The 15,372-nt window shown below is 33.5% G+C and overlaps 1 protein-coding gene across 3 annotated transcripts in view; it reads right to left on the minus strand.

The window, feature by feature from the left end:
• Positions 1–3,540, minus strand: part of LOC105222178 (uncharacterized) — a 68,745-nt gene extending 65,205 nt beyond the window's left edge. For 2 of the 3 annotated variants that reach the window (XM_049454591.1, XM_049454590.1), the window contains exon 1: positions 3,015–3,149. In XM_049454591.1, the coding sequence (XP_049310548.1) occupies positions 3,015–3,091 (77 nt within the window). In that variant the 5' untranslated portion in view covers positions 3,092–3,149. Of the gene's footprint in view, positions 1–3,014; positions 3,150–3,461 lie in introns of those variants that run through there. The other variant, XM_049454592.1, reaches the window with a different exon arrangement.
• Between the last annotated feature and the right edge of the window lie 11,832 nt (positions 3,541–15,372).

Below are 15,372 nucleotides of genomic sequence, written 5' to 3' on the forward strand. Positions count from 1 at the left end.
AATTACAAAATATCAGTGTAAGCCATTGTAAAAATCATAAATGACTTGGTTTCCCATTTGTATGAATATCCAATGATCTTTTTGCCGTTGAATGAGCATTGTTTTTGACAAATGCAACTGTTAGTAACTGGCCGTTTCGTTCAAGATTAATAATCCTAACTTCCACTGTCGGCCTAGATGCATTACACATCTGTTTGAGGTATACATTGTATGTAGATAAAAGACTATATCGCCACTGATTTAATTATACACATGAAAGCATGTGCCTGTATACATATGTACATATGTACATACTAGGGTGCTGAAAAAAACTCTTACCCCCTCAAATGTTAGTGATTGCCAAACAAAAAATCCCCCCTCAAGCCAGGCGCTGTATCTTTACTCTAAGGGGTCGCTATTTTTTTTTTAGGTTCCCATATACATATTTAACAAAGAAATTTTCGTTTTTTCATTCAAAATAAAATTTCACCAACTAATTTTCGTTTCTCAAAAATAAGCATCAGATATTCATAAAGTTGGCTTTTCAAACGTTAAAAAATACCGCGACAAAATTGTTATTCTCAGAAACTTTTTTTATTTTTATTGAAAAAATTTCAAAACACTTTGTTAAATCGCCTAATTGAGATAATCAAACTTGCTCGCAGTCATTTTTACCATTCGGGAAATTAGTGAGAGTTGGCTTCAGCAAATCTTCAATAGGAGAACTTCTAAAACATGTCGATGAAACCAGGTCTCTTAAAAGAAAAACTGGCTCTGGCGCAAAGAAGAAGACAAGTTCTAGGGAAGATCGGGTGATAGAACGTATCAGTTTGAGGGATCGCTTCAAAACTGCTGAGGACATTAAAGTGGAGTTATTTGAAGGTGTCGGTACGGAAGTTAGCGCAAGAACTGTTTGTTGAAGATTTCAAGAAGTTGGTTTGAACGCTCGTCGTGCCAAAAAAAAAACTATTATAACTTCAAAAATGCGTCAAAAACGCTTACGATGGACAAAAAGGCATTAAAATTGGACTCAACTTGATTGGCGAAATGTAATCTTCTCAGATGAGTTCAAATTTAACATTTTTCATCGATTTTATATTGCCGTAAAAAAATAAAGTTTTTGGAAGAATAATCTTACGTTTACAAAGTCAAGAATTCCAGCTACCTTCCAGGAATTTTGCTCTCAGCTTATTTCATGCACCCACTCGTCTATGTTGTGGGAAAATCTCGTTGCTTGGGTTACGTTACTAGGCACTTCTAAACCTTAGGGCTGGCATTCAGTAAGTTTGAAGAATGTTTTAATGTGCTTTTGAGTACCGAGTATACCAGTATACAAATTTGAGTAAAATGGGCGCCTGTACAACGATTGAGCAGCGAGAATTAGTCATAAACCATTTCAAAAATGGAAAATCACAGCTGAGATTGTAAATTTAAGTAGTGCTACAGTGCAAAATATAGTTGAGCGTTTCGTGCATGAAGGTCGCATTCAAAATAAAGGCCGAAACGCACCAGATAAAATTTTAAATGAACGTGACGAGCGTTCAATTGTGCGTGTAATTAAAGAAAACCCGAGGCTATCAGTTCCAAAATTAACTACAGAGATTCAGGAGGATCTAGGGAAATCATTTTGTGCTGAAACTGTGCGTCGGGTACTACGTGCGCATGACTTCGATGGCCAAGTAGCCCGAAAGAAGCCATTCATTAGCAAAAAAAAAAAACCAACTAAGCCGCGCTACCTTTGCAAGGGAGCTGGAAACAAGGATTTTAACTTCTGGAATACTGTGAGGGGGCAGTGTTATGGTATGGGCATGTACATATGTCTGCAGTCGGCGTTGGAAATTTGGTATTTGTTGAGAGTATTATGGACAAAACATTGTACCTTAATATATTGAAAGAAAATTTAATCCAAAGTGCCGAGAAACTTGGGATCCGTCAAAATTTCCGGTATTATCAGGACAGCGATCCTAAACACAAAGCGTCAATAGCACAGACCTGGCTAGTATGGAATTGTCCACATCTAATGAATCCACCGGCCCAGTCGCCTGACATAAACCCGATGGAGAATTTATGGTCTTTGTTAGAAAATAACATCCGCAAACACCGCATCAGTTATAAGGAACAGCTAAAAAGTGCTATTATGGAAGAGTGGAACAAAATTGGAACAGAAAGTACAAAAGAAGCTAGTTGAGTTCATGCCAGCTAGACTAAAAGCTGTATTAAAAGCTAACGGATATCATACTAAGTATTAAACAAGTTTTAAACAACTCATTTATCTTATTTTTAATTAAAAGTACACTGCATGAAATAAGCTGTGCTATGAAATTTGTTTACGTTTCTGGTTTTTTGTTTATAAGTTATTAAATAATAAATAAAAATAATAAATGGAGTGTCTTTCATAAACTACACATTCATATTAACAACTAGGAACTCGAATTATTTCGATATGTGTTTTTGTTGCCAAGATATAACATTTCAAATTTTGTAAATTCATATGCATGAAATAAGCTGTGAGCACTGTATATACATATGTACATACTTATATTTTCTTGATCTGGAGAACCTCACTATCCGTACATACCCATTTTATTTCCGAAATCCTGGGACATTATACTAAGCTTTCCCCATGAATTTTTTGAAGTCAAATGTAAAAGTGCTTGGAAGTTGGGAATAGAAGACCAACGACAAAAAGCACAAAGCTCCTGATTTGAACGTGATTCAGAACGAGTGGAATTATTTGCAACAAAAATTAAATAATCAACAAAACGCACCTGATAACTGTCTTAAAAGAACCGTGGAACAATATACAATTTAAAATAAACAATCTCTTTCTGCTTAGTTGGTGGACTCAATTCCAAATCGTTTGAGAGTTGTTTTGTGACAAAAAGGACTGCCAAGAAAATACTAAAAACATTATTATTAAATTTTTTCTGATTTGACTTTTACTTTGAATATTCCGTTCCGTCCTGGTCATCATTACTTTAAGCCACTGTAAACTAATTTTATTTAGTTATTAATAAATTGCACAAGACACTTACAATAAATCTCTTTCAATCAGATTTGAAATATATGAGTCCTTAATAGTGAACTGTTTACAATATTGTGCAACATCCATACTCTCCGAAAATAAGTTGAAGAAAATGTCTTACCTGCAAATAATGAAAATGAGTTGTAAATTAGATGCAAATAACTTTTAAACTATAAATAATAGCTGTACAAATACTTATATTCTGTATGTTTTACATACATACATATATACTACATGTATTTAAATATGTACATGTACATATATTTGGCTGTTTGCACGCATATACATACATACGAGTAAATATATACATACGTACTCAGGTACGCAAAATTATGTTAAAATAAGTTTCAATAATTACATATTTATAGTACGTATAGGTATTTTATTTAATTGCGCCTTCTATGATCATAGCTCGTTATCACTTTTCACATTTATTTACTAAAGTAAAACATTTTACCCTTGTGAATAATCTCGCGTTAGTAGGCCAAATATAGTGATTGTGAGAAGAGTTGATTGAGCGCGCGCAAACCAAATGAAAGAACAGACAACCGACAAATGTCAAAATCAATACTGATAACATGACATGATAAATACAGTTGCTTTTCATACATATAAGTACATATGAATGTATGTCCGTACGCTTATATAAAGTAGGTGGTTGGAAACGAAACTTTTATGTACTATTTGTTAAAAAAAAATATAACAAAGTAAGTTATGAGCATAAAAATTGACAGAATGGCACAAGAAACTGATAATATTAAGAATTAAGAGCACTCCACTGCTCATACGTTATAATTGGTGGTAGAATATATTAGATGAAATAATAAGGGTATGCACAATCATAAAGGGAGTAAATTCGAAAATTTACTTTACTTTTACTTTTTTTCATTGTATATATTATGGCAAAAAAGTACCCGGAAATTGTAAATAAAACGCAAAATATTTAATTAATTATAAATATTTATTTTGCCGCCTTCAAAGTAATCCCCACCAGATGTTATACACTTATGCGGACGATATTTCCAGCCCTCGAAACACTTTTTAAAAGCACTTTTCGGCATAGCTTTCAGCTTCTCCAGCGAATTTTGTTTTATCTCTTCGGTCGACGGAAAACGGGATCCATTCCGATGCTTATTGACTTGCTTGCATGTCAGACTCATAACTCATCGTCGGTTATAATGTTCTCTATGAATGTGGAACAAATTTTTTGTTCGATATTTTTATCCAATATAAAAATCGCAACGCACTACTGTGGTGTACTGACTTAAGCAGCTGCTGTAAACAAACTGTTTGACTGGAGATGCTCATATTCATATCAGAATACATTTTTTGAAATATCATTTAATTACAATTCTGGGTGCTTTTCTGTCACAATGTATCTATGATATAACTTATATTTACATACATATGTGCATATGTATATTAAAGTAACCAACTTAGTGCTTGAATGCTAATTACGTAGGTTGCTATATATATTTCTGGACTAGGCAACACTAAGTGTTGCCAGGTGCAATCTGACATTTCCATTGGAAAGTTTGACATTTTTTTGCATAACATCACTCAGAACGTTTTGTCATTTAATCGTGAATTGTTTTATTTACATGGAATTAAAAAATTCATCTCGGCCAAAAAATGGAATTAACTCGTGAACATTTTCATGCGATCATTTTTCACAACTTTCGACGTGGATTATCACGACAAGAGTGCATCAATGAACTAAAATCTTTGTATGGTTATGAAGCACCATCCTATAGCACTGTGAAAAACTATTACAACGATTTCAATCGTGGCCGACTCTCACTCAAAGACGAATTCCGTGAAGGTCGTCCAAAAACAGCCGTTGTGCCAGAAAACATCGATGCCGTACGTGAACTGATAATGCAAGACCGTCATGTAACATACCTTCAGATAGAGGCAGGCCTATGCATTTCTCCCACCAGCATACATTCGATATTGCATGAACACCTGGCCGTAAAAAAGGTTTGTTCTCGTTGGATCCCGCACAATTTGACAATCGCTCAAAAAAGGGCTCGTGTGGATTGGTGTAAAGAAATGCTGAAAAAATACGAAAAATACGTTGCTTCAAAAGACGTTTATAAGATCGTCACAGGTGACGAATCATGGATCTATGCGTATGAGCCCGAAGCAAAGCAGAAATCGACCGTGTGGGTCTTCCAAGACGAGCCAAATCCAACGAAAAAAAAAAATAAAAATAAAAAAAAAAATTAAAAAAAAAAACATTTTCGTTGATAAATATGCCTATTTTCATTATTAGGCCAGAAATATATATAGCAGCCCTCGTATAATGGGTTCAACGCATTTTACTTCTAGGAGCTTTTTCAACGTCTTTTTCATAAATAAATAATAATAAAATACATTGAATTCGTTACAATGTTAATATGTATAAGATAATAAGAATAAGAGCTAAATTTCGTATGTACATACATATGTACTTACATATGTAATGAATATAAATCTGATTTGATTGAGGATATTTTATTGCTTTTGATGAAATGCTTATTACAGACTCTGAAAGTTAAATTTATTTGTTTTAAGTCTTCTTGCAGTAAAAAATTTTTGTTGTGTTACAGTATTGTGATATCACATAATTATATGATACTAGATTATATAGGAGTGTTTTTTGTAATTAATTGTGTACGTCAACAAAGAAGAAGATGATGACCCACGACGGATTCCTGTAAAACTCGCAAAATATGTAGAAAATGATTTTGCAATATCACTCAATGCAAAAACTTTACTCCTCTACTTGTTCTGCAGCTATGTACATAAATATAACTAAGGAATGTAAACAGCACCAAACGTTTGGCATATTCAACTACATGTGAGAAATTCGTAGTGTTCCTAGATGAAAATAAAAATATTAATTTCGGAGGTAATGCCCACAGAAAAGTCTGCAAAAATGTGTTTTGAAACGTAAGACTCGTAGTTGTTGTAACGGTATCTTGCTTTGATTTAATGTCAGCACGGTTCAGGAGAATGCAGGGGTAACTGTACTGTTCAGTGTTGCTCCAATAATGACAAACTTAACCTAAAATTTACCGATCCAAACAGGATTAGACCGCCGAAATAACAGCCCTTGACCAGATATTAGAGTGAATCCCGCTAACGTAGGGCCGAATCAGCCAGAGGGGGAGTGGGTTCCATGACAGCAAATGGCGTTGACATACTACAGTTCAGTCAAGGAATAATGGTTAAGACTATGTTTATAAAGATTTTAAAGATCAATTATTTTCCAAGTGTACAAAAACTTAATCTAGCTAGATTTAAATCTCTTGTTTTTTTGTAGGTCAAACTTCGATACTTTACTTCAATATCCACGTTTAAAACAGTTTTACTTGAGGGGGGAGAGGCGTAAAATATCGGAAGAAACCACTATAGCCTTGGCTCTTTCAATGTCATTGCGACTGCATACGTACTTTTTATTCATATTTAAAGCGTATATGTATATTCTTTTATGTGTAAAATCTAATATTTCGTTAATTTGAATTTAATTTATTTAAGTAGAAAAATATTCTTTCAGATTTTGTTTCTTATTACGTATTCCTTAAACAAAAATAAAACATAAGTACATATTTTCTACACACATCTTCAAGAAATGCGTACTTTAGTAAGCCTGTATATATGTACATATGTGCATATGTATGTGTATGCATGTACATACTTAAGTATGTACCATAAGTGAGCAAGTTCAATAAATAAAATTAGTAATAAATTGCAATAATGAAATGCGTTTTATACATGTGCTCAACAAACATACATACGTATGTATGTATTTGAACAATTTAGCATGTCAATATAAGCTCACATACTCATACGTATGTTTGCCGTGTCCACAGGTATTTAAATACATACATACATACATACAAATGTATGTATAACCATATTTACAAATTCATTTCAGCTATACGGTGTAGGCGTTAAGTAGACATTAACCAGCTCTGATCGGTGCGGCACACAAAACAGTCATAGTTTATACAAACTTAAAAAGTGGACAAATAACAACAAAAAACACATATTGAAGTAATAAAACACGCGAAGAAGCATTCACTTATTCACTATTCACTTTGGATCGCCGTAGCTAAAGCTTTGTTGCCATGTTTCGCGCTTTTTACCGATTAGCGGCTGAACGTTAATGACGTACAGTTATGGAAAAAAAAAAAAAAACAATAAAATAGAATCAAAGGTGTTGCTTTGAAACGTAATATCATAAAGTTGTTTTTTTGAACGGTATTTTTCATCTATGTAGTAACTTTTCGGCATAATAAAAGGCAATAATATGTACTTTAAAAAGAGGAAAAGATAGCATTGTCGATTTTTACAGTTAACTGTAATTTAAAAAAGTGTAAATAGCATGCCTCGTGCTTAGTGACAAAATAATAGAATCAATAGCGAAATAGTTTTTATAAATGAAAAATTGTTGAATTTACAAAAGCGTAAAAAGTTCGTTATTAACTAATTAGATCTGTGGAATGAATATTTTGTATCAATTATCAATTTATTTTCCCAAAAAAATGGGTCAAGCAAAACTTAATCTACTATAGAGGGGGAAAGATTGTGCGTCCAAAATCTCTCTTGCAAAATCTCTCCATGCGTAACGGCAAATTGCAAATATCCACGTTTAAATATGTCCCTTTACTGATTGTGTTTGATGAGGCGTAAAATATCTGAAAAACGCTATAGCCCGATCACAAAAAAATGACTGCGCAAGTCGTTCGAAATATTGTCCATGATTGCGATGCGCGTACCGTTAAAGGCCTCTGCAGCCATTCATATTAAAGATTATTTGCAAAAATTTCTTCGAGAAGAACAGTAAGAAGACGACTTGTGGAGAAAAATTGCTTTGGCACATTTTCCCGAAGGTGCAATTTATTTTAAGTAGAAAATGACATAGATACAATCGTAATCAGTTTGCAAAACGACACATTAATTAGGGCGAGCTGAAAATTAGAAAAAAAAATGGTTCGACATTTTATAGTCCTCAATGCAAATTAATATGATAGGAAATGTGATAGTTATGCATGAGTCCGACGTCCAAAAAAAACTAAAGATGTGCGTCCGCTACACGACTAGGTATTTCAAACGCTGTGGGGGCAATATATTGGTTTAGTATTGTTTCTCATAATTGTGTTCCGGAACCTATAAATTTTTGGATACAAGAAAACATTAGACCGCTATAATACGTTAAGGTTTTAGATAATCCATATTCTCAAATGCTGGCTGGAATTGGCTTTTGCATTTTGGCAATTCCAACAAGAGCGATACGAAACATATTTCGGGTCTTGCCAAAAATGGTTTCAGATCATGGGTGCTAGCGTTATGGCTTGGCCAGAGTAATCAGCAGATCTGAATCTCATCAAAAACTTACGGAAAATTGTTAAGGAAAATATTGCACCCCTACATAAACCCGAAAAATAGAAGCAGAATGTATTCTGAGAGAAGTACAAAGGTCTGGTATATGTTCCACAGAACACTTTCGGTAGCCTAATTAGGTCTATGCTAGAAGATGTGCATCGGGATTACACGATTAAGAATACATTACAATGTACTCTGATCTATTAGTTCCCTTAAAAAAATATTTTTCGTTTTATTGAAAAAAGTTTTTGATTCTATTTTTTTGTCCATCGAATTTTTTTGAAAAACAAATTATTGTTAACCTTTGTATTTTGTAAAACGCGAATTCTTTTGTTCCAATATTTTTATTGCTACAAATAGCACTTGATATGAAGTACATAATAAAAATATAACTTAGTTGAATTTAAATCAAATTCATATGTAATTTTTTTGAGAATGAAAATTAGTACCACGGATGATTCGTTAATTGTCCATAACGTATATATACGGAAATGCGACAACGTTGCTTGTGACGACCGCTCACCATGTGGGTTTAATAATTTGTTTGATGTTGGAAAAAAAAATTACAACTTTCGCGCGCACTCGCGCCATTTCCGACCTCAAAAGCAATGTACTAGAGCACATGGTTAAGTGTGAGCGTATTGTGAACAACATTGAAAAATGTAATATAGATACATACATACATATGTTTTTGGTAGTTGTGTGTATGTAACTATTTTATGATTGTCTCAGAACAAGCGAATATTACATATTACTAAGAAAGCTGCAGAATATACATACATACATATTGTATATACATATGTACATAAGTACATGCATGCAAATTTTGTAGCTTTTAAAAAAATCACGAAAAACGTGAATCTAGTGAGTTTGGTTAGGGTACTAAACAGAAATATCTTTATTTCACATTCTTTTATACAATTATTTTCTTAAGCCTGGATAGAAAGTTTCATCTCACATTCTAGGAAGTGCAGAATTTAGGTCTGAGATGATGTGCTGTCTAATTCTACTTAAAGCGTGCCATAAGTTAAGACATATTTGACACATTCGTTTAATAAAGAAATTATGTACATATGTATATACATAAATATTTATTGCTTACTTTATACATATGTAAGTGCTGTTATAGCCTTGACAGACGGCAGCGTTATTTCGGATTAGCTGCGCACTTAAATCAAATCCAAATTTGTAGGTGACAGACGGCAGCTTTATGAGTTTGAAACTCTCGTAAACTGCTAATTGTCATTTTTATAACATTTTGAATGAAAATGGATAGAAGATAAACATTGCAGTCCGACCAATTTTTACAAAAACATATCAACATGTCATTTTTAAAACTGCAACATAACATAACATCATAACATAAAATTTCTTGGTTTATTATTGAAAATTTGTAAAATATCTGTCAGTGTTGCTTATTTTTCATTCACAATAGATTAAAATTGGCCATTTCAACAATGTTGGCACGAAATGCAAATATCAGGTTAGGATATTTCCCATCTTAACCTTTGCATTGCAGTCACCTCACCTGAATCAGAGAGGACGTTCTCCATTGCTATAAATATTTAGACCCCACGTAGAAGCTGCTTGCACTTAAAAATGTTAACCTTTAAACTTCAATTAAAAAATACTGATTTAATACGATGGTTAAACGTTATTTCGTCTTTTTTCCATCTTGTTAGCTGCGTCTTATTACTCTATGGTTCCCATGAAACTCATTTGTTATTTTGAAAAAAGTTTTTTATTAGTTTAATTTGAGTTCCGTCATGTTTCCCTTTATTTGAAAATGTTTCATTCATACCTGCTTGGATTTGATTAGGTAGTAATGCAAATTGAATTATGATTGATTAGTAGGTAAATATATGGTGTTCAATTAGTTTTGCCATCTATATTCCCCAATCCCATTACATTACACTTTAAATTTTATATTACCAAATGTTTTTCAAAAATTATAATTTAACACTCATACATATGTATATATAACAAAGTAAACTAAAGTTAACATAATAAAAAATATGGAATCGTTGTATTTAAGTGTAATAATTTAGTGAAGTTTAGTTAACATTAATGATTTTACATTTCTAAAATGTTTTATCCATAATTCCATAAGTTCATTCAAATAATCAAAAATTCTGCGTTGTAGTTAATTAAACTACAAAGAAATTTATCGAATTATGAAAAATTTAGTTTTTTATTATTTCCTTTAGTAGAACTTATGCGAATGACGAGAGTGTTTTGAATATGATCATCGTAAAGGCAACTAACTTTCGTTAAAATTAGTATGGTGACCATTATTTGAGTAAAATATTCTATTATATACATATATTAGGGGTATTCTCTTGCTCTTGCAAAACCCGGCGCACGGTGCAAGAATGGCAGATTTACAACGGCACAACAACAAAGCAGTCTAATGGTCACTATTTGCAATGCTGTTCGAAGTAAAGTCTCCCACTGTCAGAAACTATTTCCAAACATGTTTTTTAGTCACAATTTGGCGTGTCCTCAATGTCACGCAAAAATAAAATTGCAACGCCATAAAAACTTGTCCTAGTTGCCATTTTACATAAAGACATATTACGTCGTTAAATTGTTGAGAAAGGTAAATTTTTAATTAGATTTTTACGCCAGCAGCTGTACACTCTTTAAGATTACCTGCTCGTTAAAGTTTTTGTTACAGTTTTTTTCCAGGTTTGTTAAAAATGTATGCAGAAGGGCCAATTCGCCAATTTGTCCATGCACAATAGTCGTTTTTTAAAATAAATTGAGTGAATCAGTCCTTCCCGCTCATATATCACTAGATTCGTGTTGCAATGGGTGCTCTACACGTGCCCTTGTATATTTGGCGGGATACCCCAATTCAGACATTTTTGCAATATCAGCTCCCAATCTTGCAAGAGCATAGAAATCGACCCCTATGTGTTAGTGTCGATTCTCCTTTCACTGGTCTTATTATCAGTACATTGGCGCAGGGTAGAATACAGCGCTTGTTGATTTGCCAGTCTCTATGGTCACTATTTGAAACATTTCGAAGTAAAGTCTCCAACTTACTATTTCCAAACAGTCTTTAGTTTTTAGTCACAAATTATTGTCTCAAATTTGTCACCTGATAGTTGGCAGGTCATAAAACTAAATAATCCATATTTGCCATTTTTAATATACTGATACTTATCAGTTCTTACAGCGCGCCGTGTTTGATGTCGGCCCGGCAATGTATCGGCTCCTGCCGCTATACTAAGTTGACTACAGCGGGGGTACAATATAATTTTTGATGTATGAGTAAACCTCCATCGTATTTGGGAATCGGGTTCGCACTTCTCCCGGCGTAGTGCGTTCAACCCCTTTTTCACAGAAGTGAAGACGTTTAATGCCTTTATAAGAGGCTCTCCTCCAAAATATTACAGCAGCTGGATGGTGACCACTTTGAACCGTTGGAACAACATTTTGCGTCTTTGCAGGTTTTTGTTTAGCTAAACTTTTTTGAAAAATTAAATTATAAAAAAAAGTCTTAAAGTTTTGTGATTTCTAAAAGGAAATGAAACTGAATTTAACCATGATATCAGTTTTGGTATGTAATAGCTATGTATATATCCAATGATATGTAAAAGCTATAATACCCTTCACAGATGCAATTTGTATAGCTTAAAGGGCATAAAAAAATCTTTATCTTTTGATAGGTCAGTTTAAATTTCAGCTATACGCTATAGTGATATCTCAAGAACTGAGGGACTGCATTGCAGATACATACATATGTATGTATGTACATATACAAGTATGTAGAGGCTCAGCTGGAAACGCTGATCATGATATTCACTATATGTATACTTTATAGGTTCTACCGACGTTTGTTTTTAGAGATATAAAACCAGGGAATAAAAATAAATTTCCCATTCATTGATAAAGGTGCAGTAGCGTTTATATGAATGCTGCTTTATGATTATTGTGCATCTGAAGTGTGGTCAACGACAGATGGACGATGTGTGGCGTACATGTGAAAGCTTAGAAGCTCGCTCCGCTTGCGAGCTCAAGGCGTGGGCGTAAATGATGCACACACATATGTATGAACATATACATACATATACATATGTAAGTACGCATACATGTGATGCATTAAAACATTTTTAACTCTTCCTCTATCTCTTTGTTTGAACTTTTTCGCTGAAAGAAAAGCATATTTGCAACACCAAAACGACGCTGTCTCTGTCCTATGTTTTCTATATGTAAGTATAGAGATATAGTTAAATGCGGCAATAGCGTGTCTCAGTGTGCTGCACATCGGCTATGTTATTCTACCGTGGCATAAATCTATGCCTTTCACAAATGCAATACACTAGCGGCCTTACATTCGTTGCCCTGCTGCAACCAACAACATTGTGGAAATGAAAGCCGCTTTAGAATTGCAGTAAAATAAGGTGAATTACGAAAAAATTCCAAACAATCTACAATCCATATAATTTTACACTTTTTTGCTAGTCCCCTAGCGCCGTTGTTTTTAGACTTCCACAATATAATGGCATTGAGCGCCAAGTGGGGGACAGCTGGAGGCCGCATTCATTTTATACAAACCCATATAGCAAAGAAAATATAACTGTTACATAAGTACGGTACATGAATTGTTAAATAAAATCAAATATATTAAATAGAAATGCGAGAAAGAAAATACATATATAACTTGCAGTCTATTGATGTCTTTCAACATAACTTGGTATTTGTAGAGTATTGAAAATTAAAAGAGGGAATAGAATAACGTTGTGATCGAAAATTCTGTTCCCTAATAGTTATCGAATAATTGCCCGTCTTGCTTATGTATATTTATTTCATTTCAGACGTCATTCCAAAATGTAAAAGTTACATTTTAAAATCGGAAACCAATAATAACCACGGAATAGAATTAAATGGAAGTCTAACCTTATTCGTGACATCGCATTGGTTACCGGGACTGTAATCATCTGTACTTATAAGATTGTATTTGTTTTACAAATTCCTAACTTATAGGGAGAAAAATATTAAAATTCTAAACGAACTCTTTGCAGAAACTGTCGAGGAAGAAAACGGAGATACTTTTGAAATCGAATCTCATTTACAGAAAATATTAAAATCCGGTAAAGGTTTTTTAAAAAATGCCACTGAGTACGCCGTTACTAGATGAAGTAGAAATGTATACATATGTACATATGTTTCAATATAAAATTGAGTTTTTGTCCGGATCACGGATCTCTTACAATTTTTGTTTTTTAGCTAGAAGTACATGTCGTGTCACTTCGTTCGGCGAGGAATATATCTCGCAATGTTTTAACCCTATATCAGCTGCCAATATACGGTTCATTCCGATAATTTATTGTAAAAAGAGATTTTGGGGTAAAGAGAATTTCATTAGCGATTGGCGAAGTCAAATGACTACGCATTAGATAAGTACATCAGAGACATAATTGAAAAGCTAAGCTGTTGATTTAGCACAAATATCTGTGCCCATGGAGGACAGTAAATTTAGTGAGCTAAGAATAAAATTGTAGACGCTAATGTAGGAATATTGGAATGCCAAATGTCAAAGGTGGAGCAGCAAAGGTGCGATATAGAGCTCATTGAAGCAAATTGCGGTTACGACCGTGCAATTTAAGCAATTTCATTAAATAAACTAGAACGTCAATGGGGATTAACTTGAACAAGTGTGGCGAACAGTAAATAGGGTGCTGTCGAGGGCGTTTTCTTGCGAGAATATGCCAAGAAATACTGAGTAATGAAAATAAGAGCACGCCCTGATTTAGGCATAAAAAATGTGGGTGTAAAGTTGAAAGAGCAAAAATGTACAACGTTGTAAGTATATACTTGTATGTACATATATAAATACATACCCAGGAATGTAACACTCTTTTAGAGCAAGAAGCAATGAAAATGCGCTACTTACAAAAAGAATGCGTGTGAGGAGCCTAAAAAAATATCTAAAAATATGCACAACTCAGATATTGCAAAAATTCGCTTACAACCGTTAAATAATTTTTTTTTAGAAATTTGAGTTAAAACGACGAATGTGTTAAGAGCAAGACTAACAAGAAAAAACGTTAACTTTGATTGCGCCTTAGCTAAGTACAATATCCTTCACAAATACAAAAGATTACCATATACATATGTACATCTGATTGTACTTATGCAAAAACTTCTTTTGATCGTTCCGCTGACTAAAACAATAATTCGTGTAAAATTTCCAATGAAAAAGTTGTAATCTAGTTTGTTTAGCAACTATACAATTTTAAATCGACGTCTCGAAAATTGAGGGATTTTCTCGCGCATATACAGACAAGGCTAAATCGACTCAGCTCATCTTGCTTGTCATTTACGTTCCTATATGTACCTAAGTACATATATTATACAATATAGGATCTCCGACTTTCTTCTAAGTGTTACAAATATCATGGCAAACTGAATATCTGTTCAGGGTATAAAAATTACAACTCATGTATCGACAAAATTTGTACAAAAAAAAAAAATAGCGAATTTTGACTTTTCGCGGGCTACGGATATTCGATTTTCGATTGTTTTATTGCATTATGTTGGTACTCATATTCCTTACATATGCTGACAAGGTCGGTCATTTTGAATGTTTAGTTAATTTTTGACAGCTGTTTTTCTTGGTCCATTTGGTTGATTTTCGATTTTTCCATAGTCCAAAAATGGATCTAAAAATCTGTCTAACATTATGTGTGAAAAACAAAATTAAATGCGCGGGCGCATTCCGAAAGTTGACTGTAGCAATGGAGAGAAGCTACCTTGGACAAACGCAACGTTTATCGTCTCAGAGGGTCGAGAAGATGTGAACGACGAAGAGCGTGCCGGACGTGACCGAGCATGTCAAGAAAAGATAAAAAAACATTAATGAAATAAAGAAAAAAAAAATTGGGTATGAGCGCGAAGTAATGTCAGAAAAGCCCCGCTTTGTGATAGAACATAAATTGACCATGATAACACCACTGGAAAAAAAGCTGTAAGAGGTGCAATTTACA

This window comes from Bactrocera dorsalis, chromosome 4, assembly GCF_023373825.1.
Source record: "Bactrocera dorsalis isolate Fly_Bdor chromosome 4, ASM2337382v1, whole genome shotgun sequence".
In the NCBI taxonomy this organism is placed as follows: Eukaryota; Metazoa; Arthropoda; class Insecta; order Diptera; family Tephritidae; genus Bactrocera; species Bactrocera dorsalis.